At 44.5% G+C, this 25,416-nt stretch overlaps 1 protein-coding gene across 2 annotated transcripts in view; it reads right to left on the bottom strand.

The window, feature by feature from the left end:
* LOC144142214 (arylsulfatase B-like) overlaps positions 1–18,597 on the bottom strand; it is a 37,844-nt gene extending 19,247 nt beyond the window's left edge. For both annotated transcript variants that reach the window (XM_077673571.1, XM_077673572.1), the window contains exons 1-4: positions 18,516–18,597; positions 17,866–17,970; positions 16,581–16,740; positions 8,754–8,866 (exon numbers count right to left, since the gene is read on the bottom strand). In XM_077673571.1, the coding sequence (XP_077529697.1) occupies positions 8,754–8,866; positions 16,581–16,740; positions 17,866–17,970; positions 18,516–18,554 (417 nt within the window). In that variant the 5' untranslated portion in view covers positions 18,555–18,597. The remainder of the gene's footprint in view (positions 1–8,753; positions 8,867–16,580; positions 16,741–17,865; positions 17,971–18,515) is intronic.
* Positions 18,598–25,416: the final 6,819 nt, after the last annotated feature.

The raw sequence follows: 25,416 nt of genomic DNA, 5'->3' as shown, positions 1-25,416 counted from the left end.
AGTGCAAAACGAGAGTAAATAAGGCCTATGTCCAAATGTTGCTTGTCTGCTTTGATCGTGGTTTGTGCATAAGCAGGCCGTTCCCCAGGAGTGGCTCTCTGTTTCAATTTTATTTCGTTCTTTCCACGGCAACTTTTACAAAGAACCCCTATACGAAGCACGTGAGCAAAATGTTTGGCTCGCTCCGCCCACCCGCATCGACCTGCCAAAACAGCAACCAAAAAGAGCATTAAACTAGGGTGTATAGACAGAGATGGTTTCAAGAAAGAAGCTGCATTTACAACAGCGTTGAAATTTCCAAGCTGACGTCTAGTCGCAGTGCGTACGCTAAGTGTCTAACCGCCGTTCCGACGGGGCCTTACCTCCCGCCTCCACTTGAAGGCATCGTTAAACAGAACGCTCAGCGTAATGCAGGAAGGCAAAGCACCAATTCGAAAGAAGGCAAAAAAAAGCAGGCGCAAGGTCCCGAGAAAGATCAATATAGTTACACTTTCTTTGTCAGACGCGTAAAATTTATTTTTGAGGTTCAAACTACTCGATGAAATTCTTAACACGAAGTTAGACACCACTCCTAGGTGGGCAGTTTCCTTCATATAAAAGGAATCCTAATTTTTTTTACAAGACGGCACCGCTGCCGTACTTCCTTGAAAAACCTCCTGCAACCATACGGCGACGCTTTGTCGTTTGTTGTACTGTCTCCTGACGCATTCAACTCACGGAATATATGTCCGTACCTTCAGGGTGAGTGCCATAAAATATTTATAATGTTGATTGTAATATGACTTCCTCGTGCTATACCAAATGTGTACCCCTTAAGTGTCTAGCCCAGCCAAGGAGGAGAGAGCCGGTCACCAAGTTAGGGGGAGGAGGAATAAATTTTTTAAGTGCGAATGCACTTTATAAGCGACCCCAAACCATCCACCGCCGGCGGCGGCGGCGGCGGCGGCGGCGTCCGCAGTGCTCCTCTATATTTAAAAAAGAAACAGCATCCGGCGCCAGGTTTCGATCCGAGGACTTTGCGGCCGCAGCGCGACGCTCTACCGACCAAGCCACGGACGCGACGCTGATATCAGTGTTAGTGACGCGCCTTATATTTTTAACGCATTCAAACTACGTCGTCAGCGGCGTCCGTTGGCGACTCAGCGGCGTTATAGCGGCTTGATAACTGCGTGGTGTACACGTGATACTACAAACCCGATGGAAGAGGTGGAAGAGAAGGCGGCGAGGCGGTGGGCTGCGGGGGCCGAGCGCAAGCGCCGCAAGCGGGCCGACAACCGTGCATTCGCACTTTCACATTCTCCCCCTCGGGGAAATGCGGGGGAATTTTTTTTTGAATCCCAATCGGACTCCGTGTGTGGAGCCAGACCAGGGGGGAAACTCCTTAGTCCAGGGGTCCGTGGCTCTGGCTGGCCATCAGGGCTAGTCTCACAAGGTTAAGCTAGGAGCTGGGTTCAAAGCTGGACAACTGCGCCACCCACTGTGGAGGCGAAAGGTGGGAATTGTGAGGTAGGCCAGGTGTGGAGGAGCATTGCCATACGATGTGGTAAAGGGTGCCTCTTTCGGGGCAAAATGTGCACTACGGTGAATGAGAGGTGGTGAAAATCAAATACCATAGTGTTTTGTGAGGGAAGGTCCGGGTTTGAAGTTGGCGGAGAGTGATTTCGTCAGCCTTTGTTTGAGAGGGGTGAGGTGTCAGGAAGGTGCGACAAGACCGCTTATAATGGGTTAGAATGTCGTTGTAGGTGAGTAGGGGGTGGGCATCCAGGGTGGGAGGGGGGAGGTGGGGGAAACGGCCCGGTTTATCACTTCTAGAGCCGCGTCGTTCGCGGCTTCATTGCCGGCCACCCTACAATGACAAGGGTGTCCATTGAATGTGGCACTTCTCGGGGAGGGAAGTGGAGTGTTCGATGATGTGTAGGGCAGTGCGACAAAGTAGATCTTTTTGGAGATGCCGACAGGCTTTCTGCGATTGCGTGATTACGGTCACGTAGTCGCGACGAGTGGAGGTAAGGGAGAGTGCAAGGGCTATCTCTTCAGCTTCAGTTTGTGTTAAGGCCCGCGTGGAGGCAGTGGCGATGATGCGTTCTTGGCGGTCAAGAATGGTGACGGCATAAGTTGATGGGTTTTGATATGAGGTGCGTCCACGTACAGCGTCTCAGGAAGATGCTGGTAGTGGGTGCGGATTTAGTTGGCGCGGGCGGCGTGACGACCATCGCGGATGCCTGGCTGCATGTTCCGGGGTAGCGGAGCGACATTAATGCGAGCGCGCAGTCTGTGGGAAGTTGTGCTAGGCGGTGAGGCTGAGCATGGTTCGAATAGCCCAGTCAAGCTAAGGTACTAGAGGCAGTGGTCGTAAGCTTAAGGCGTTGAAATCGCAAAGTTCGTTGAGCTTCGCACAGCTCGGTCCAGGCATTATGCATACCCAAGCGTAAGAAGTCAGTAGAGGTGTTGGTGGGGAGGTCGTGTGCAGTTTTGTACGCTTGCCTAATTAAAACCTCCATTTTCTTCTGCTCTGCTCTGCTTGTTTGAGGGACAGCTGAGGAGCTCCATATGTAAGGCGACAGATGAGGAAAGCTTGAAACAGATGGGCAGTTTCAGATTCTTTGAGAGCAGTACGTTGGTGGGTGATGCGCTTAACTAGTTGTGCCAATTGTGTAACTGTGCGTTGAAGCGCCAGCATGGTGTCCGAGCCTGAGCCGTCTCGTGGGATTGTGAGTCCGAGTACCCTGAGATGGGTTACTACAGGAATGGGACGAGTCTGTATAGTAAGAGCCGGGTGCAGCGTCGGCGCCTTGTGTCGTCCCAGAGGTCTCTGCTGAGGGGTTAGCAGTGCGGATTTTTCTGGGGAGCAGGTCAGAACACATTTAGAGAGATATATAGTAGTGATGTCGATGGCTCGTTGAAGTGATTCTTGTTGTTCGCCCATGGAACCTGAGTTGGTCTATATTGTAAGATCGTCGGCATATACGGCATGGTGGAGGGATGGTATGGTGTCCAGTACCGGAGGCAGATCTTTGAAAGCTATGTTAAATAGCCAACGAGAAATGACGGAGCCTTCTGGTGTTCCTAGGGGGAGCGCTGGCAAGGAGGGTGTGCGTAAGTGGGCAATCCCCACTGTGGCGGTGCGGTGGATAAGGAAAGCTTTCACATAGTTGTATACAGGGTGTCGGAACGAAGAGAAAACCGGAAACGAAAAACGAAAAAAACGATACTTTTGGCCGGAATAAAAACGAAAAGGAAACGTCATTTATAATTTCATTCCGGAGCGAAACCGAAAAAAAAACGTTTCGGTTTGTGGTTCCACTACAAAGTGCGTTTGAGTACGTGCGCGCTTGGGCAGATGCTTTGAGGTTGATTAAATGGACCTTTTCCAGTAGCGATCTGCGCATGCTTGGGCTGCCGGCCGCCATACTTGGAAATAGCCCCTGGCGAAACAAACAAAAGGGTGCCCCCTGAGCTTTCTGCTTGGGGAGCGGCTGTTGATCCTAGGGCTGCACGTTTTTATTTCCTCTTTTCTGACAGTTCTCAATGAGTTCATTTGTGCACACAAAAACGGCTTTCAAAGGAAAGGTGCAAAAATGTTGGAGGCTGACCATGCCACGAGAACTTAATGGGCTACCTGTGAGGGAGCAACGAAAATGAAAAAAAAAATGAAGGAAAATTGGCGATTCAGCCACTGCACATTAGTCACGCGAGCGTGCGGCTGCTGCTGTGACATTCATGTGAAAGGCAGGGGTGAGCGAGGTAGGGTGCGTGTGGTAGTGCAGGGCCAGGATATTTCGTGAACGGTTTCCCCGAAAGCCACACATTTCTGGGGACATTCCTTAGGTTCGCTGTGGAGACCGCTAGGAGGACCAGTACTGGAAGAAACGTCCATTGTACACACGCACTCACGCTTCAGCGCTACAGATTTATTTCCAGCACAACAGCAGCCGCACCTCATTACGATGGGCCACGAGAGAACATATCACGCTCGAAGATTTTTCGTTTATGACAGCATCTTGAACAAATCTATGTGCCAGATTAACGTCTGCCAGCATGTAGTTTCTGGAGATCATGGTAGAAACTTGTACGGGCATTTGGAGCGGCGCAATTCAGAGGTCTACGACACGTTGCGCGCTGAGAACGCCATGTCCACAAAGCGTGTTGCATCCGGCAGGGATGAAGACTGTTTTGCTGCAAATCTCAGGCAAGTGGACATATCAAGCACGCTTCAGCTGACTTCGTCAAAAAACGCTTCACTGGAAATGACAGAGGACGGCCTTATGAAAAGCTGCATCGAGGTTGTCACAAAGAATGGACGGCCATTTCGAGCGCAGGTCGCCCTCGGTGTTCTAGCCACCCAGGTCAGCGTGGAGCGGGCATTTTCGACGCTAAAGTTTATTTTATCTGACCAGAGGTCTCGCCTTTCCCATAGCACACTTGAGGACGTGCGGCTCTCTAGGTCATATTCAGTGCCGTAAGATGTGTCTGAAGAAGTGCTTCAATTTTTGTGAGCACTTCTGGGGGACATTTGAGGACGTGCAGCTTCTGAGGTCATGTTCAACGCCACAAGATGTGTCTAAAAAAGTGCTTAAATTTTGGTGTGCAGTTGTGACACTTTAAGAAGTTCAACTTCTGAGGTAATGTTCAGTGCCATAAGATGTGTCTGAAGAAGTGCTTCAGTTTATGTGTGCAGTTGTGATGGACCTTTATTCACTTAAATGTTTACCAAAAATCAATAAACATCGTTTTTTTTTAATTTTTGTACTCTTTTTTGTGCGCAAACGCGAACCGCTATGAACCATTACGAACCGTTATATTTTTCGTTCCGGAACGAAAACGAAACGGAACTTTTCTCAATGGAACGAAACAAATAACGAAACGAAAAACATTTTGTTCCGACACCCTGGTTTTATAGTCGTGTCCCAACATGCAGAGTGGCTGGCTGTTTAGTAAGGCGTAGTGGGAAACGTTATGGAATGCGCCCTTGATGTCTAGAGTGAGGATACAGTGTCTGTGATGCTTCCGAACGCTAGTGCGGTCGTCTTTGAGTTGCAGGAGGACGTCTTGGGTAGACAGTTGAGGTCGAAAGCCATACATTGTCATGGAGAAGAGGTTGTTATATTCTATGTACGCCTAAGGCGATTGTAAACCATGTCTTGAAGCAGTTTCTCTAGGCTTGAAGTCAACGAGATAGGAAGCAGGTTGGATATCTCGATTGGTTTGCCAGGTTTGGCGATCAGGGAGATGTCATCGTGTTTCCAGGCAGGCGGTAGCGTCCCTTGTGTCCGATGATCTTTGATACGATTCAGGAGCTGATCGAGGCTGGCAGGAGGAATGTTGCGTATTAGGCAATTCGTGATTTTGTCATGACGTGGTGCTGCGTTGCGCTTGAGGTTGCGGATCGCTGCCTGGAGTTCTTCGTAGGTAAAAGTCGTGTCCAGCGTTGCGTTATGGCCACCGTTATAGTCTGAATAAGAAGGCAGAGGAGTCTGTTGGGAAAGTTCGTACTTTTGCCGTTAGGTGATGGGGAGGTCTCGTTCATCTCCTGGGAAGGAATGCATGGGTCGGTGGATGTGATGTTGATTGGTGGTCTTCTTCTCTCGGGTACCCATTAGGGATCAAAGTAGCTGCCAGGTTTTGCGCGTACTAAGCGTTCCATGTTACTCAGCGCGAAATTGTAGCCAATTCTGCTGACTGAGTTGTTGGGCGTAGTCTTCGGCTTGCTTTGTGAGGGGCGCTGTGTGTAACTTCAGCCGCCGGTTTATTTTGTTACGCTTCCAGCGTTTTATCAGGCTGTGCCTAGCTGTCCAAGGGTGATCGAGGTGCGGATCTACAGCAGGGTACTAGGTCCTGAGCGAGATTCGTTTGGTATGTTTTTGAAGAGCACGTTCAATGGTGGACGTCCATTCATCGAAGTCTCAATTGGCGGGTGCAGTAGCTTATAGAGTATCCTAGAAGGCTTTCCAATCGGTGAGGCGGGCAGCGCCTAGTTGGGACTTGGTAATTCCTAAAATGGAGAGGTGAACGATGCTGTGATCACTTCCGAGAGTACGGGGGAGGCATTGCCATGTGTATTAGTAGACGTTGCGAACAAATGTGAGGTCCGATGTGGTATCCCGGGTGGCGCTGGAGCTAACGCTGGTCGGGATGAGGGGAATGTTAAGAACAGTAAAGCCATGGTGGTGTGCTGCATCCAGGAGGGTTGTTCCTGATTTCGCATTTGCGCGAATAACCCCATGCAGTGTGCGGTGCTATAAAGTCGCCTAGGACTACTAATTGGTGGTGCGTAGCTATTTTAATGACATGCCGGAGGAGTAGAGGAAGTTCCTGGAGGCTGCCAGAGGGAGGGGAGTAGACGTTGAGGATATAAACGCTTGGTTCCGTCTTGCTGGTTGGTAAGAGTTCTACTAGTATGCAGTCAATTGCAGTGCTAAGCGGGTGACGTTGCGCTGGGTAGGTATTGTGCACGAACGTGGCGGTCCGCGGCGAGTTGGGATTTTCAAATCTGGTGGAGTCTCGGAGAGAGGGATTGGTGACTTCTACTTCTTCTAAGGCGAGTACTGCTGGAATGTTAGGGGCAATAAGCTGGTGGCAGGTCTTTAAAATAGACATTCAACCAAAAGAAAGCAAACCCTACCCACACACAATAGAGCAGAAAGAAGACACACACAAAGAGGATAGCCCAACCAAAAAGTATTAGTCATAATAACAAAAACAGGGTGCCCACCACCTATGTCAATTGAAGTAAGGCCGCAAAAGTTTGCAGCCAAGCCTACCCCAAGTAATCGGCGTTGATGTGGAGTTGTCGCTGCGTGGTGGTATTTGGGTATTGCCCGCGTTCTGTGGTAGGGAATAATAGCAACCGGTCTACTATCTGTTCTCGGAGAAGTCGGGCGCAATTGCCTCTGGTTTAAGTACTTCTTAAGGCGCCACCCGTAGCCGAAGTGTGACTGTCCGAAGCACCTCAAGAATGACAGATCCGTCAGCCTACTCTGTGTATAAGCTTTTTACCACACTCATTGTTAGCCACATAGGTAACAGTCTGCATTTCAACGGTACAGAGAGCAGTGCGGGTTTATGAAGTGGTACTGAACCGTGGATCACGTTCATGTGGTCAATCAAGTGATATAAAAATGCAGAGAATACAATCACCCTATTTGCATTGCCCTTATAAGCTATCAGAAAACGTTTGATTTCGCATTCACCACAGTCGTTCTAGAAGCCCTAAAAGACCAAAGAATAAAGGAGACCTACGTAAGAATTCTACAAAATATATAAAGAATGCGTGGGCAATAATTCTCTTCACAAACCAAGCGACAAATAAGACAGGTAGGTAGAAGTAAGACAGGTAGTTACTATCTCACCGAAATTATTTACGGAATGTATGGAGGGGGTGTTTAAAAGGCTTCACTTGGAAAACGGCATGACAAAAAATGGCGAATACTTGAGCCATCTGAGATTTGCGGACTACATAGTATTGCCGAGTAAGACAGCAGAATACCTGCAAACAATTTGTTGAGCAACTCTAATCAGAAAGCAAGTTCGAGGGGTAAAAGTAAACATCAATATAACATAAAGTAACAATGAATCAGCATGCGAAAAACGTCTAATTCGGGTCAGGAAACGAAATGCTAGAAGTAAGATAATACAACTACATCAGACCTATGGTTGGCGCTGAACCTAGTCACGAAAGTGAAATCCGCCGCACAATAGATAAGGGTTATGCAGAACCTTGCACGCACTCGCAAACATTGAAAACTAGGCTACCTCTGTCACTGAAAAGAAAAATCTCCAATCAGTGCATACTGCCGGTATGCCGTATGGAGCTCAAACGTGGTGCCTTACTTAACTAGAAAGCAAACTGAGGTTGTCGCCATAGGCCATGGAATGCATGATGTTAGGAGCAACACTCAGGGACTTGAAATGAGCTGCCTGTATCAGAGAACAAACTAAAGTACAGTACAAGATATCATATTTCAAGGTAAGAACGAGAAATGGACTTGGGCTGGCGATGTAGTGAGGCAAACCGAAAACCGGTGGACAGTTAGGGTAACAGCGTGGATACCAAGGGTTGGGTCCAGAAGAAGGGGAAGGCCAGCAAGCCATAGGAGGGATGAAATAAAGGAATTCGGGGGCAAACTGTGGACTCCAGTAGCACAGGAAAGGATACGTTGGAGGTCAACGGGAGAGCTTGGGACTGCATTGGACCTTAAAAGGATGGGGATGATGATGATGATGATGATGATGGTTGTTATGGTGGTCGACTCGATTTCGTGTCACCTCCGGGAATTGGCCTTGAGCCTGGGCACAGTTTTTCTTGAAACACAACTCACCATCTGCCCTCACGAACTCATGAATTCACTTCATTTTCACAACAGGTGTTCCCACTTCGGGCAGCAAGCGTTCAACATCACCGTCAATATTCTAACTGCATGCACATCAGTTCTGGCAACACATCATACATTATTTGTAAAGAGAACGTTCACCGATTGCACAAAAAATACGGCACCGTCTGTCACCAGTCAGTAGCCTTATAGTCCACTCGCAACAAGTCCTCCATCTATTATAACATTGGTGTAATGATTGCTAATACCATTTGAAAACCAAGAAATGTCTCCAACTTTGGCATGCGTGAAGCGTACGTCTGTGTTTAACATACAAGATACACAGCCCCACTGCAAGTAGCATTACCGAATTACGTATAACAAAAACAGCAAGGACGTATTCCTCATGAGGGGGGCGTAAACATAAACAATACATCTTCTCACCTTGCCAACTAGGTGGGTTTCATATCCAAGCTCCTTCAAAAATTGTGGCATCAGGTTAACTTCCAACGGTAAACCCCAGGGCTCAGCCGGTAGGATAACTGATTGCTGCATTCCTGTATGATTGAAGAGAAATAAATAAATACAGAGGTGAACTGAGTTACATGTGCTGGCACTCATACAGGTTGCACCGGCATTGTTTCGGTTCACTCATTTTTATGTGGTTTTGCGTGGCAAGAATATAGATAAAGCTACTGGTTTTTGTGCAAACCATTGGCTGTGGGCACAAATTTGGGAGATGAATTGAAGAAAGAAAGAAAGAATATTTCCAACAAACTTAGGCGCATTCACGATTCTGATACTTGTTTGAAAAGGCTCCAGCTCTTTTAGGAGCATTTCGGGGAAGATATATGAATATATATATATATATATATGTATTTATACATATATGGTTGTTAAACATGTGTACAGAGAATATAGAACGTCACTGCATGTAACTATGACATCATAGCTCCAATTGCAAACATAGAAATCGGCTCGCTTACCTTGATGGGTAGCATAATTTGTCTGGGCAGAGCCGGGGCGCAACATTGTTCATTAAAAGGTTTACTGCAATGGCTCGGGTGCTGTGTCTATGGTGAAATACACCATAAAACAATTCAGATTTGACCCACTCAACCAGTCCCTCACATTTATCACTCAAAGCACGACGTACAGCGGGACGGTGAACAGTTTTAAAAATATGGTATTTTAGAATGGTTGTTTCGCGACGAAACTACAATGTCAATAAGAAAGTGTTTGTATAGACCAGACTGAGGTGATCCTAAACATTTTTATGCAACGTTGTTCGGGGTCGCTTACGCCTTCTGTAAGCATTTTTGATAGGGTTGGGTACTTGTTGCTTGAGTGATATATTCTGAGCACATATCTCACATGTTCAAGAATATTACCTGAAATATTAACCAATTAAAGAAGGCATTGAATTTGTAATTCTCATGAAGTCAGATATATATATAGTCTTTCGCTGTTGAGTTTCTTCATATCCACTTGCTGAAGGCCTGCGCAAAACCGAAGACATTGAACATATCGCCCCAATAATACAACGCAGTAACTATGCGATCAGTACTGCGACTGTAAATCCTGGCATCACAATCACACTGCCCCTCCACCTTTATACTGAACTTGAAAAACAGAAGTATTCAGTACCTATATTGAAATAGCACTTCGCTAGTAACAACGCTGGCTAAATTTTGTAACTCTACAGTAGATTTTAAAAATTCTTAGGGATTTGTAAACCTGTTTTGATCTTGTTTTTAATTAGGAACGTGATTACAAGCAACAGGTTCAAATGAAATGGTTATATTTCGGATGACCTACTTTAGCCTTCCAATGCTTAACAAGGTATTTCTTAGATATACCAAAACTTGTATTCCTGGGCCGGCGAAACTTGTATTCCCAAGGCCGGCGTTTCCTAGAAGAAAGTTTGCGGTTTTAAAATAGCAGATATTTGGTTCGCCTATACCACTTTTTGGCCGTGCATTTGAATTAAAATATTTCACGGTATTCTGACTGCTGCAGCTATCTTTGCAGAACGGGTAATTACGAACACCGGCTACTCGCATAATCACGAGATAACACCTTGTTCTTTTTCCTTGCACTACGAGACAGCAGCACTTGTATCCTCTCATTGATCAGAATCTAAGAAGAGGCCTGCGATTTTCGTTTTGGTGTTGCACACTCGATGAATAAATTTGTAACCCGGCACGTTTGTTTATTGTAGAAGTAATCCTCGCTTAACTGATGGAAACGTAGCTTGTGTATATCGCTTGATCTCGTGATTATACCTCTGCTCACATGCAAGCCATAGGCACTAGAAATGTAGGCATTAGAATAGCGGTAAGTATGTTTGATTCGGTAGGAGTTCTGTTCTGCAACATTATGAGTTCATTGTTCGCGCAGAAGCTATGTTTGTCGAGCCCGTCAGAAGTCGAATTAGTCTGTTTCTGCTCGCTTCTGCGGGGAAAAACAGGAATTTACATATATACTGTGCTCGCTTAAGACCGCTTTTTTGTGTACAAGGAGAGACATGCGGTGAGTGTAGTGCACGAGGCTTAAATATGACCATTAGGCTTATCAATGGAGCGTTAACGTTCAACACGAGCAAATTCTGGTAGGCCCGATATAGAGCACTGCACGGGCTTGAGTTTAAGGCCCGAGCCCGGCCCGGGCCCGTTTAGTGAAGCCCGAGCCCGACCCGGGCCCGTAACACATTACCGGGCCCGGCCCGGGCCCGGGAATTCATAAGTGAGCCTAGCTAGGGAGGGCCCGCGTGTGTGTGACCAGGCCCGGTCTTGGACTCTGAAGAAAATAGAAAATTTCTTTATTATTGGCCTCGAGGACATACCGTGGCGCCACTTACGAGTGACGTCACTTGTAGGACGCCCTAGTCGTGTTGTCGTCTGCCAACGTCTGCTACAACACATTTCCTGTGCGTATGCGGAAGCGTGCTTGTTTGTTGTGGCCACCGTCTCACCCCTCCTTGTGAATTTCATTGGCCAAAAAGGTTATCTACAGACCGAATAATCCGGGCAAGCAATCATCAACTCGCTTGTTTCTGGCGACACCGCCGCGTTTAGTTAGTTGCTACGATCGCGACCCACAGCTTGTACGCAGCCAGCTAACGCCAAGGACGATGCAACTGATGCCGAGTAAAGTACGCTGTAAATTTATTATGAACTACTTGTGACGGACATCTACGCGACCGTGTGCGCAAGGAAACACCTGGTAATAGCGACGGAAACGCGTCGCTCATTTGTGATCTCACCAACCGTACTGCTCGCATTGCCGGGTAATACGCGGAAACGGGGATCGGATTGCTTCGTCTCACGTGCTTAAAAGCGTGGTTATGGTCGGCAGTTTGGCTTAATCAGTGCCTATTTCCGCAACAATGTTTTTATAGTTATGCCCGGATTTGATTAACGATCACGGCCGTAGCCTGTACTCTGCACGGCTGATATGTTTACTTTTCGCGACAACTTGTCCACAATGTATGAACAGTATGAACGCGAGTTTTTAACGCCTTTGAGCGGGTTTGGGCAAGGCTATATTTAGTTTTTATTAGGACCTCGGTGTGGGAATTTGTAATTGCAACGTGAGCTTTTGTCGGTTTACAGTGAGCCGGCCTTTCTCAAGAATCGAAGAATGCGAGGCTGTGTACGAGGCGAAATACGTCGGTAGTGATTTGTGGTAATGTTGAGTTTTAGAATAGGAGAACCGTGCGTAGGGGGAACCCAAACGCAACACGCGCGCACGCGACGGGTGGTCTCCAACAGCTCGCAGCCGGCTTCGGATGCACGTAATCGAATGTTAGGAACTTTAGGCTTAGCGTCGCGGCAGATATTTCATTGCCGCTATCGCTACAGTTGCGAATGACAAGCCCTAAAACAACTTTTCACCGCACTGTCACCCCCCTTCTCGTATGTGGAACTCTGTAACCGCGGTAGCGTGTACTAACCGTGGCGATTGGATGCCTTTAATGGCCTCGGCCGATAATTGCGCACAGGTATCGTCACCCTTCGGCCACTCACCACACGGCGCTTTCGGCGAGCGCTGCTGGGACCGACCTCCGAGGCCGGTCGGCATAAATCGCGGCGGATATCTGAGCATCGCTTTGAAAACAACAGCTGATGACACTACCTAGTGCAATTTTTCATCACACTAACACCCACTTTCACCGATCTGGAACTTCTTTTCCACGAATTGCGTGACTTTAAAAAGCGTCGACAACTTATTTGTTGCTGCCGCGACCTGCGTCGGTTTGAGCCGCTCCGTCGGCCGTGCGGGCATGCACGGCGGGTGCGTGGGCTTCTGCGAGCAGTAAACGCTTCATGATTTCTTGCTTTATACATTTCTTGCAAATAAACGCAATCCAGAAACTTAACTCGCGATCGTCGTAGTCCACATTGTTGATCGGGGAAACAAGCCGCTGCTTACGCTTCGGGGGCATACGTCATACACCACCGCGCTCATGTTGTTTGCGGATCATACACCACAGTTCATTTGGGTATGAAATCCCCGTGAGGTCAAACTGCGCTTGTGCACTGAGAATTAACTTCAAACGACGTAAATTAAAAGAAAAATACTTTTAGGACGCGCTTCCGAAGAGAAGTGTGACTCGCTGCAAGCCAACTACGCAGCAAGATAGGAACGGTGATCCTACAGGTGACGTCAGAACGATCGCAGCGCCGGCCTTTCCAGTGGTGGGCCTCGCCACCAATATTTGCACCAGTGCGTGGCCTCCGCGATCTGCTACCGGCGGCAGCAACGGCGCGCCGCCGGCAGCAAATCGCGGAGGCCACGACCAGTGTCTTCGTAGCGGGAAATCAGACGGAGCATCTAGTATGTACAAGCACGACCTGAATTGAAACGCAAAAAATAAGGGCTTAAAAACGGACGTAGTTTAGCTTACACCGTCTGCAGTTCACGCCACATCGGCGTAATAATAGCTCGTATTCTTACACGAGAAGCACCATCACCTTTGATGACCAGACTCTTGGCAACTTCACTTGGTTGTCTCGCTCACAAGTTGGTATTACTGAGATTTCTTGCTCCCATTTCCATCCACGAGCACGTGCGTGCGTTGAAATATTTTCCCTGCAGTGGTTGTTAAGCGGTGGCGCTTCTCTGGCACGCGACTTTGTTTTCCAGCCATGGCCGCCGCATTTAGAGTGGTTCATAGATCGTACATAGACAGGTGCACAGCTCCATCTAGGTGACTTAATTCCTTCCCCGCTAGGGCATTCCTTGTAACCGTATCTTTGATATGTTATACACCCAAATATGAAATATTGATGCCGTACATGAAATGTTAGTAAAATTACAATATATTGACTATCAGACCTAGCAAAATATGTTTTTGAAACAATGTGTACAACTAACATTAAGAAGCACGTAAAAATACACAGAGAATATTCATTTTTATGCTCTTTTCTACACTACACGTCGAAACTATTAACGGCCAGGCCTATGAATTTAAGCCCGAGCCCAGCCCGGGCGCATGGCATTGAGCCCGAGCCCGGCCCGGGCCCGCAGCACTCATCCCGGGCCCGGCCCGGGCCCGCCAATATTCGACTTCGGGCGGCCCGGGCCGGCCCGCGTGCCGGGTCGGGCCTGGGCTTTCGGGCCGGCCCGGGAAGTCGTCCGGTATGGAGGATATATATCAGAGCATCAGAGAGGCGGTGATGATGTTTGCCATTTGCAGAATTCTGCAAAAAAATGGCAAGCGTCACTGCGTCTCGACATTTTTTTTCTTCTCCTGTCTCTGTGATTGTTTGAGCTTCCTTTTATTCAGATCGCAAATATTACGTGCTGTGATTTTGTCCTTAACTTCAAAGCTTTGCACACCGAGTGGAATGTCACACATTCTTGGTTGGTGTTTTGACATTAGGGAACTGTTTGTTTTATAAGTTATATTCGAAAGGATCGCGCTTTCTTCAAGGAATGTAAGCAGGTTTTCGAGCTCTGCATGTAAAAGGCTTCACGTCTGGCCATTATATATAATAACAATGGTTTTAAAGAAAAGCATAATATTATGCTTTCCAAATCCGTGCATCAATGCTGATGAAACAAGCGGTTGAAAAAACATTTTTAGGCACAAAAATAACAGTAAGTCCAAGAAGTCACCAACACCTTAAGCATATTCAAAACAACACCGCTAGCAATAAGAGTGAAAGATTGCTTTTGGTTTACGAGAACGGGTTCCTCTGCACACGTTGCATTCTCTTGGGCAGCATATACAACCTCGCAAATCGTCTACGGTTCCCAGAAGTCCTCTTTTATTCTCGTACATTAGGAAATGGATTACAGTGTTCTCGCTTGCAATACGCAAACCACTGTTCATTATCCCATTACTTCATAAATTCTGGATATTTCAAATCGTATACCTTTGTCGGAGGCTTGAACGTTACTCCATTTACTTTTCAAGAGTAAACACAATTTCACCAGTTGGTTTCACTAAAAAACGTTGAATTACTAATGTAGAAGAAGATTCTCACACAACAAAATACAAAGTATGTTCGTCAAGAAAAAAAACGCTCCGCGCTTAAACATCTCTTGGGCGTTTCACTACAGCCCGCCGAATAAGATAAAAGCTCATTCAGAGTAGATTGAATGTCCGGGTGTTGAAATGTGACCGCATTTCCCTGGAGTTTTACATTTCTTTACTAATTATCTGTATAGAACATTTTCACCATCTTTGAAAAGATAAATCGATTTTGCAAAAGTAATCCTACAGCTCCTGTTCTCCATAAATTAGGTGGCGGTGGACTACCCACAACAAATATTTTACGATAGAAAAATGACTCATTTCGTCTTTTTCGCAGTGTGGACCATGTATATGACCCTTAATGAAACCAAAAAGCTATGATACGTCAACAGACCAGATATTTTAAGTTGCTGCCATAAATGCTTCATATAGGCATTTCATACAAACTGAGCCAAAAGGAAATAGAGACCGAAATACAAGGAATGCAGTGCGATTTGAGGGACTGCATTTTTGGAAGGGCTTCTACCCACATAAAAGATTTTGAAGAGCTGGTGAGCGGAGCGGCAGATGACGTACGCAACATACAAAACAGCCAGATTAAAAATAACCGGAGTACATTACTTCATGTTAGCGATAGCAAGAAATGTTGTGATAGCGAAGCAACAATGGCCGATAAAACACGCCCTTTTCCCATGCCGCCACCGCGGCTAGAATCTTCCCAATATCCTGAAGTGTGCTGCCGTATCATGGCTGATATATAAATTCGTCCAAGCATTGCCCTCATTTTCCGGTAGGTCACCCAAGTGTGCCAGATTTTTATATGTTCAAAGCTACGGTATGAAGCGGTCGCAATGAAGGTTATGACCACACAGATGGTGTCTCATGACGGCGGTTTATGGTGGTTTAAACCGCCGCCGCTCCACAACTGGTGACGCGCTCAGTAGCGGTCGACTCCGGGCACTTTGACTACGTGGGGATGTTTTTTGCTTTTGGCCTCATAAATAGCGGCCGCATGCGGCGCCGTTTCTAGCTTAGGGGAATGCATATACACCTTCATTTTTGTGTACGAAAACCCCATGGCCTACTTTACTGAAAATATAAATCAAATATATAATATTGTATAACACATTAGGCGTTACCAATGCAAATAACTTTACCATGACAGAGAAGCGATATGTACAGCTCTAGATCATTGGAGAAGTTTTTGTTCGGTCCCTCACGCGTCGTTGTCCCATATCATATAAGCTTGTGATAGCATCCCACCATCGACGCACCAATCCCCACCCATTCTCCTTACCATCACCAGCGAGGCGCACAGAGGCCGCGCTGCGTGACCCAAACCCTCACATACAAGAAGATCTGACCCGCTTGGCCGAAGGCACCGACCCCTGCCCAAAACAGGCCCTGCTGGCAGACGGACGACGGAGAAAACGTCGCCGGCCTAATCGCCCCAGCTGTGGTCAAATAAAGTTGTTCTGTCTGCCTGCCTGTCTGTCTGCCTGCCCGTCTGTCCGTCTGTCTGTCTGTCTGTCTGTCTGTCTGTCTGTCTGTCTGTCTGTCTGTCTGTCTGTCGGTTTGTCTGTCTGTCTCTCGGTGACTTGTGACTCGCCAAATCTGGTTTAGCAAGTTTTGCAGGAATGTAAAATCCTCGGCACTTTTTATTCTACTCACGGGTATGCTGTGGTTGGTAGTTTTTATTTTTTGTTGAACGCTCTCTGAAGCAATAAGAAATGTCAGCTGAAAACGTGTAGAAATAAATACTAATATTGTAAACTACTAACACTCACCGGTATGAATAGGGTAAAGGCCTGTTAAAAGCGCCGCCCTGGAAGGCGTACATGCAGGCAGGGCGTAGTGGTTGTTGAGGATAATGCCGTCCGCGGCAAGGCTGTCGATGTTCGGAGTGGGTATTTGGGCCGACCCATGGAAACTCACATCGTCCCAACCCTGTAAAAGAGAAGAAAGGTTTCGACGAAATGTTGAACAGGCTAACCATAAGGGTGTGTCACTATGCTGACTCGGCATTCAACGTTTTAAAAACAATAGTTTAATAAAGTAAAGCTTTTTTGAAAATTTCGTATTTGAGCTTTTACCCATGGCAATTCATCGCATAACCATTGACAAGGAACCGTAAAACAGTGAAGTAAAATATATATATTTTAAACCTGTAAATCGACCTACTTACCTCTAAAGCGTCTAAGCAGTTTTTATTAGGTCGTGCAGTTTAGAGATTCTACTTGTTTCTACCTCAGAAAGGCTTTTGGGAGACGGATAAAGGCATTTTAGTTGGCAAATGAAAGTGATTTGCGTAAATCTAACACAGCAAAGATTCCTATCTTCCCATGTTTGGTGTAGAAGAGGGGTCTATTTTGCTTATTTACTTTTTTCAGACCACACTGACCGCCACTGCCATACGATCGCGGCAGGAATATGGAGGTGGTGCCGTAAATAAGTGTCGGCTACGCTGCAGCTTTTTAATATGACTATCTGTCTCGACAGCTGGCTATAAATGATCTTATTAGGAAGAGGGTTCCTTCGTAAACGAATTGGACTCAGCAATAGAGATAAATAAGATGGTATAAATTAATATGAAACAAAGCGCGATCGCATGCAAAGGGATGGCAAGTTGCTGAATAACCAATGCAGGTAATCCTCATTAACCGTGCGCATCGCTGTACCCAATGCAAACTTATTTTGCCCAGCTCGCCATTAACACCAAAGGACTGATTCCTCGAAACTGAAAAACCGGTGTCGTTTTCAAAATTCATGTTGCCGTGAGAATTCAGGGACCTTCTGTACTTTCAGGTTGGGAAGCAGCAGAGCTATCTGTGGGTAATTGGTTGTCTGCAAACAACTGCAGCTTCTTTGCTGTAGGAATAAAGCTTTAGAATTATTACAGAAGAAATAGTAAAAAAAACCTCAAAGCAGTGTGGGCTACCATAAATATGCAATAACATATTGCAAATATTTTAAATATTGAATTTGAAATAAATATACAATATTCAGAAAAGCCAGAAAAAAATGTGGTTGTTTTGAAAATATTTGAGAAGGATAACTAAAGAAGAAACATACCATGTCGTCGGCTAGGATAAGAATTATATTGGGTGGCAGCTTTCTGGCTATAGAGTCTGACATGCAGGAAGCCAAAAACACCAGTAATGCGCCGATAAAAAACATCTGTTGGAACATAAATAAAAAAACAAAAACAGTAAAAAAATTACTAGCATTTTTCCCAAAGTACAAATAAACAATATTTACCAGAACTAGAAATCGAAAGATCTGTATTAGCAAAGTGTCTAGGTTAAATTTCAGCCATTGTTAAAAAAACGTGCCATGGCTAAAACTCTTTTAATGACACGGAAAAAGGCTAAAATGCACTTGGAACGCGTCGCGCCGAGCTTTATAATTTTCATATTTCCTAAATATAAATCGGGTGGCTATTGCTGCTAACTTTAAATCAACGTGGTCGTCAGCAAACAAGTTTATGTAATATGCTATATTAGGGGTTGTACTGAACACGTAAATTATGAATAAAAGAGAAGCAAAACCTGTTTAGGAAAACACCAGAAAAGCGTGCAGATGTCTGTTAGTTGTGGTTTGCCTAAAACATTTGGATTGTTGTTTGCCAGTATATGAAGTTAAATATTTCGGGGTTCGTATTTTGGAATTTAAACAGCGTATTTTGAGCACCAAAAATAGACAAGCAAAAGAATATAACGCACCTCCAACGTCGTAGATAAAGGCACCAAACGTGATGACATAAATGCAAAGAATTTCAGACCACGAAGTGGCGAACCTGTATTTCCCACTGGGAAACAAAAAATATAATTGTTTATCATGATGCAAAGGAACGAATATTTGCGCAAACCCGTCAATTGTCCCAACAAAACTTTTGGGTAAATGGCGATATAGTTTCTTATTTCAACAAGTGCAGTACTCACATTTATGTTCAATGCCACTGTCAATTGCTCAACCATAGCACATAGTAAAACAAACATAAAAAAGAGCACTTAAAGCTGCGAATACTGATTGCAAAATTGTATTGGCTGTTTGCCCTAGGCAATGAATTTGCGAGAAAAAAAAGACACAAAAAATACACTATAGAAAAACACAATTTGTGTAAGAAACAAACTGCAAAATGGCGAATGCTAGCTACAACTGTAGCCATGTTTATGGTGATTAATTAAATGCGAATGGCTGAGAGATGCCCATTGATGGCATATTCACTTTAACACATTTGGAGGACCTTTTTGTAATGGTATATTGCTGCAAAAAATATATAAAAAAGCCTGTTTTAAAGGCCGTCAGCAGCGTGAACTTTAGTGCGCACGGAGCCGCATTGGCGCATTATGTGTCGCCTCTGGCTCTTCAGTATTGAAGTGATGTGCTAACAAAGGTGTTTTCGGTGTTTAACCATTGAGATAAAATACAGATCAACACTAGTATGCTGCCAGAAACCAGAATGCCACTGCACCTCTTTGAAGAAATCGGTACTCAAGGACGCAGAACGTGGTGTAGGAATCACGGCAAAAATTGTTCTCTATCTTTCTCTGCGTGTTATAGGATTTAAAATCGTGTCACTTGTTACTGAGAATGACCGTCCCATTCCGCTGCTGCTAGCGGTTGTTCTCCGGGCTCTTTATAAGGGACTCCGTTGAAGACCATGGTATTCCGAGCAGGTATTTCCGCACAATAGCAAAAATCTCAAGCGGCATTCAGAGGCAAAATGTGGGAAAAACGTTAAGGCAAAATATAGGTTCCCATAGGGCTGATTTTGAAAAAGGGCCTTTCTTGCCCCTATCAGGAATTGGGCACAAAATAACAATAGGCATTTTTGACAACTATACAATCGTCCGAAAAGCATGCCTTAACCACTTTTTCTTCTCATATATTGAAGAGGGTGATAGAAGTTCAAGAAACAAAAGATGCATGTGCCAAAAATCAGGTCACTACGTATTGCAAACAATCTGGATATATTTGTGGAAATGTTCCACTCGATCAAATGACTTTGAGAAGCCAATGAAAAGCAATAGCTTTGGTGTCATAGATTTACAGAAGGACTTAATCTGTTTTTGAAGTTAAGTATCTCACAAAAAGATTTCTTGATATTATGCGATTAATAGGGAAAAGGTAGTTCACTCCATTCTGCGGCTAACGTAGACTTCCGGCAAGTGAAAGTGAGTGAGAAGGCAAGATAATTATCAACTGGTGTGTGCAAGTACTTATTAAAACAGTCACTATTTCTCATTCATGCCCCCCATGAGTAAGTTTACCGGACAACAGGTGCTGGGAAAATCGTAGAACTAAGTTTTTACTATGTAAATAATGGGTATTGTTTAATTTTACTGGGTACTTCTCCCGGTCCCTGACTGAGTAACGTCGGGGAACGATATTCTTCCAAGGGGTAGTTTACACGATCGTTTCTGTATTCTGCCGACACAGAAGACGATATTTGTAGTGTAGTGTGGAAAAGATAATCGTGTAACAGAATGGGCAGACACTTCAGAAAACCATTCGTCACAATGGGCACGGAACCAATAAAATACTTGTAACGTTTTGTCTATAATCTCTGCAGGAACCTCTAGAGACACATTAGAAACATTTACAATGGAAGGGGAGAAAAAACATTTATCTTCTGCGTGCGTCTTTTTACTTTTTTACACTTTTTATGCAGCCTAATTTTCGCTATTTCATGGTTTGACGGCTGTTACCTTTGATCTGTTTCGAAAACATTGCTAAAAACTTTTTTGTGCAAGAGTAAATAACGTGCTTATGTGATTGATTGATTGTTGAGTTTAACGTGCCGACGCAACGCAGGTGATGAGGCGCGCCGTGGTGGAGGGCTCCAGAATAATTTTGACCAACTGGGGTTGAGCAATCTTTATGTGCGCCGAAATCTCATACACACGGCCGTTTTCGCTTTTCGCCTCCATCAGAAAAATTACCAGTGGCTTAGGTCGGCAATGCTAGGATATATGTCGCGTGAGCTAAGGTTCAGCTGGTTATTCTCAAGTTTCCCGGTTGTCTGGGAAAAGCTGATTATAATGCTTACTGCTCTTAAACAATTTTAATCCAATCCAATCCAATCCAGTCGTGGCGGCTGCGGCTCAGGCGCACCAGCTGTGCACCGTGAGACGTCACTACTTCTCGCGCATACGCATCACGGCTCTCTAGGAGACAAGTGAAACTGTTTAACTTCGGCCAGTGTAGCTCACGCTCCAAAAGAGCCCGCTGCGGCCGAGAATCGAACCTGCATCCTCGTGTTCAGCAGCACAACACCCTACCCACAGAGCCACCATGGCGGGTAACGGGCATATTTAAATTGGGGTCTAGCTCACAAAGCATCAATGTCAAACATTGGTTGAAAGCACAGCCTACGCCAGATGTTGATGATTTTACGATAAAACTCTTTTAGTTCATAGAGGGTATGGACACAGAACGTTCTGTAATGCTTTCTTTACAAGCAACTGCATTACGCCATTGCAAAATACAATTCTTTTGTCATTCGTGTTGACTCTAACAAACTATTAGGCCACGTTCCAACACACAATTACCACGAAACTATACAATATAACAGACCTGCTGGTTACACAGCAGGTTTTGAATGTTTTAAACAAAGGGTACAAGCGTGTTTGCTGTACAGTGATGGGGTTTTTTGAGGTGATTCTTAGCTTTTATCTCATAGCATGACAAAATGCGCCTTTTCTTGTGGCTCCGACCGCGATTTTGTACTTAACTACGTTGTCACTCCTAATTATGGGCTGCGTCAAAGGTGTGCCATGGAGCAAAATGTGCACAGCTCGGTCACCTGCTGAGTGGTATGCAAGTTAAGTGCCTCAGTTAAAATCTGGTTTTTAATTTTTTTGACAAATATTTGGCCGTCAAAGCCAACATGCAACCCGCGCTTTCACATTCAAGTAAAAAATAAAACAGGAAGAGAAAAAAAAACCATGGCTGCAATTACGCGGCAAGGCTGCTACACAAACTACCAGCAAGAACATGAAAAAATAAAGTGTAGCTCAAGGATCACATTTTAAAATCTATAAGGCATTAGAACAACATTGGTGCAAATACTCGTAGGCTGGCTTGCCGATCTTTAAAAATGGCGCATTTCAAAGAGGAGCTGGCACACTGTATATATTTATTTGTGGACGCGCCAATTACGAATACCAAGGAAACCTATTATACGCAAACTGAAGTACCTGAAGGTTGTTGTCATGCAATAAATTAGGTTAAAGTGAGAGCATACAAAATTTTGGAAGACAAAAAGGCCAATTGCAACTATTCACCGATAATAGAGTGGGTTAATCCACACGTTGCTGAAAAGAGCTTGTGCAGAAAGCAAGTTTATTGCTACGATGCCTATACAGAGAGAAAAGATAACCAAGGTGAATATTGGATTGAAATGTGCTTTATTAGCATCATCGTCACCATTAAAGGGCAACTTTATTGAAGGGTTCGGGGAAATTATTAGAAATATCAGCACGATAACAAAGGCTAGGGTCCGGTACACTGCAGAAATGCGCTATTGTATTGCAAAACAAAGCAAATTGTAGACAAGCAAAATATGAGAACCATGCACCTGGAGGAAACTATACATGTTAAAAAACAAGCAAAACATATTTCACGCTGTTTGCAATTTATTCTAAGTTTTGCTTCAATTCATAATACATTCCGTACTTTCAATCAGAGGACCTTAATCAACCTTTCCCTATACATATTTTTACAAGCAAAACGGTTGAAAGTTTCATACTTAGCCAGCTTCGTCCTACAGCTGGTAAAGAAAACAAATTTAGGGCAAGGGATAGTTAGAAGTCTATATAGTTTTGAGCAAAACAGCATTTTGTGGTCACGGATTGGTGCGAATAGGAGCACGCAGCATTCTTCAAAAATTGGCTACAACAGTGGTCAAAGGGAGGCTATATCAGTATTCTTAACGCGCTTTTTTGTAGTCGTTGAAGAGAAGTAAACAGCTTGCTTATGTCAACGCATGTTTCATTATAGGAACCTAAAAGGCAGTGTGATGATGAGGAGTATAGGCAGCGAAGAATATAAAGTGAAAAGTGTTGACGGTCCTTCATTATGGTAGGAACAAAAAGCAAGTTTTCTGTATGAGCTAATAAATTGCTTCCTCCAGTAGCCGTTTTCATTTCCACTTACTGGTAAGTATTTTTTAAAGTCACATTTATACTAGTGCTAGTTTCTATTGCTAAACGAAGTGAGTCCAAATTGAGGTGTTGTGCACGTGGCTTGAAATTAAATGTTTTGGTTTATCAGCAACATAAATTCTTTTGAATGCAAAAACCACTTTGAAAGCGCTGGTAAGTTCGCACTAAAAATATCTTGAAGGGTTTGCAAAAAAACGTGTGGGTACAAGCGAGTTGGTAATCCATTATAACTTTGTAAGCGCAACAAAAAAACACAGGACGAGGGAGACAAGGACGGGAGCTACTTGCTAACAGCGATGGCGATGACCTTCTGCAAACAGCGATGGCGTCTTTGGCTTAACAAAGTTATTATGGATTACCTACTCGCTCGTAACCACGCATTGTAAACTATATTTCCAAGTCAACGAGCCCTTTTGAATGTTCTTCTGTTCAACCTTCTTCTCTTATAATGGTCATTGCTATCGTTGTTTCCCGTACTTGTATTCCTCGTCCTGTATTTTCTTTGCCGCGTTTAACAAAGTTATTATCGATTACCAACTCGCTCGTGCCCACACTTTGTTGAACTATATTTCCAAGTCAACGAGCCCTTTTGAGTGTTCTCGTGTTCAACATTCTTCTCATATAACAGTCATAGCCATCGGTCTTTGTAATTAGCGCCCCGCCCTTGTATTCTTCCTCGTGTGTTTTCTTTACTGTGCCTAAAGAGTTATAATAGATTACCAACTTGCTCGTACCCAGACGATGTTAAACTATATATCCTAGTCAACGAGGCATTTTTCGTGTTTTTCTGTTCAAGCTCATTTTATTTAACGCTCATCGCCATCCCCGTTTGCAAGTAGCGCCCGTCCTTGTATCCGTCATGTTGTGTTTTGTTTACTGCGCCTAACAAAGTTATAAAGGTTAGCAAAATTTACCAAGTGCCACTAAAACAGTGTTGCCTTCATATACAAAACTTCTGAAAAAACAACACAATCAGGAAGGTAATTTAGGCAAAGCGGTGAGTAAATTGACTCCAAACTGAGCCTTGAGGTACTCCGTAAGCGACAACTTTATGCACAGAATAAAAATTTCAAATTGCTACTTTCTTTGTATGGCAGATACATAGCTTTGAATGAACTTCCAACATAGTCAACGACACTGTATGGCAAACCAAATCAATTGCTCTCCTAATATCTGAAAAGGCTCCTACTGCGATTTTGTTTTTATGAGGGGTGGAGCTGATGGTAACAGATAGGGTGAGAAAAGTTGCAGCTGCCACAAAACCACCTTGTAGAGGACAGATTATGTGGTTTGCATGACAAAATATACTTTTTCTAACTCAGATAAGCGTTCAAAAGGAGTGGTAAAACTTCTTTGTAGGGTAATTGGTCGGTAACGGCAAGGAGTATTTGGATTCTGTTTTAAACACCGGTGCTACCTTCGCTATTTTTATTGTACTTGGGAACCGGTGGGAGCCCAAAATGCGACACAAAGAAGTGCACAGAACGTCAATGTTTTTTTCTATTTCGAACATTGTATGAAATTCGCCATTCTCAAGAGCTTTGTTTAGTTAGAGTGCACAAACCACTCATATAAGTTTGTCTTCTTGTATGGGGTGCAAATGAATCTTCTAATTGCCCTTTATAGGTAAATCAGGGTGAACAAGTGCGGGCGGGAATAAGCTATTTATGCAATTACCAATACTAGTGAAATATGTGACGAAGATTTTTCTACTTCTATCATGAGACCATAAGGGAAAATAACTGTTACGTCACCTATGCATGTTAAGCCTTTTACTATTTGCCGCAGCAGCTCAGAATCGCCCTTTTGGTCCGGCAGAAATTTCGTCTATACAGCTTTTTTGCTTTCATCATCATTGCTACAGACATATTTCTGTGGTACTTTAATTGACTTGAATAATAATACTTTGTGTTGTCTTGTTTTTTTCTAAGGTAGTACACATCTTTTCTCTTCAATATTGAAATCGGGCCCTTAGTTACTCAGGGGCAATCAGCGTGATCACATTGACGACGCCGAAATCCGAAATACCCACGTGGATGGGTTAACTGCATTCTGCATAGAACAATTGAAAACTTCACATTCTATGTGAACGTCGTAATAATCTTGGTGCTCGAAATTATTCCATTTAAGAAGGTTACTGACAAGTCAATATTGAACCCGGACCACTCTGTCTGCATGGTTTTCGGAAGGGTGATATAAATGCGTTTTTGGCAAAAACATGCAAGTAGTATTGCGCTGTCACATCAGAGCGGTACAGGCTCCGGCCCACTCAATAAAATTCAGACGTGGAGATAATATAGCGAGTTTATATCGCGAGGTTTGCTGATGTGTGAGTAGGGGCACTAATGACTTTTTAAGTGAAATGATTGTGGAACAAACATAGTCTAGCCTCGGAGTAGTTATTAATCAACATTAAATTTGCCGCATTGGACAAGGGGAGTGCTGCGAGACTTAG

This window comes from Haemaphysalis longicornis, unplaced genomic scaffold (genome assembly GCF_048455015.1).
Source record: "Haemaphysalis longicornis isolate Haplotype H1 unplaced genomic scaffold, Haemaphysalis longicornis Haplotype H1 scaffold_6, whole genome shotgun sequence".
NCBI classification, from domain to species: Eukaryota; Metazoa; Arthropoda; class Arachnida; order Ixodida; family Ixodidae; genus Haemaphysalis; species Haemaphysalis longicornis.
The sequence above is the reverse complement of the archived record's forward strand: the minus strand, read 5'-3'. Positions and strand labels throughout refer to the sequence as shown.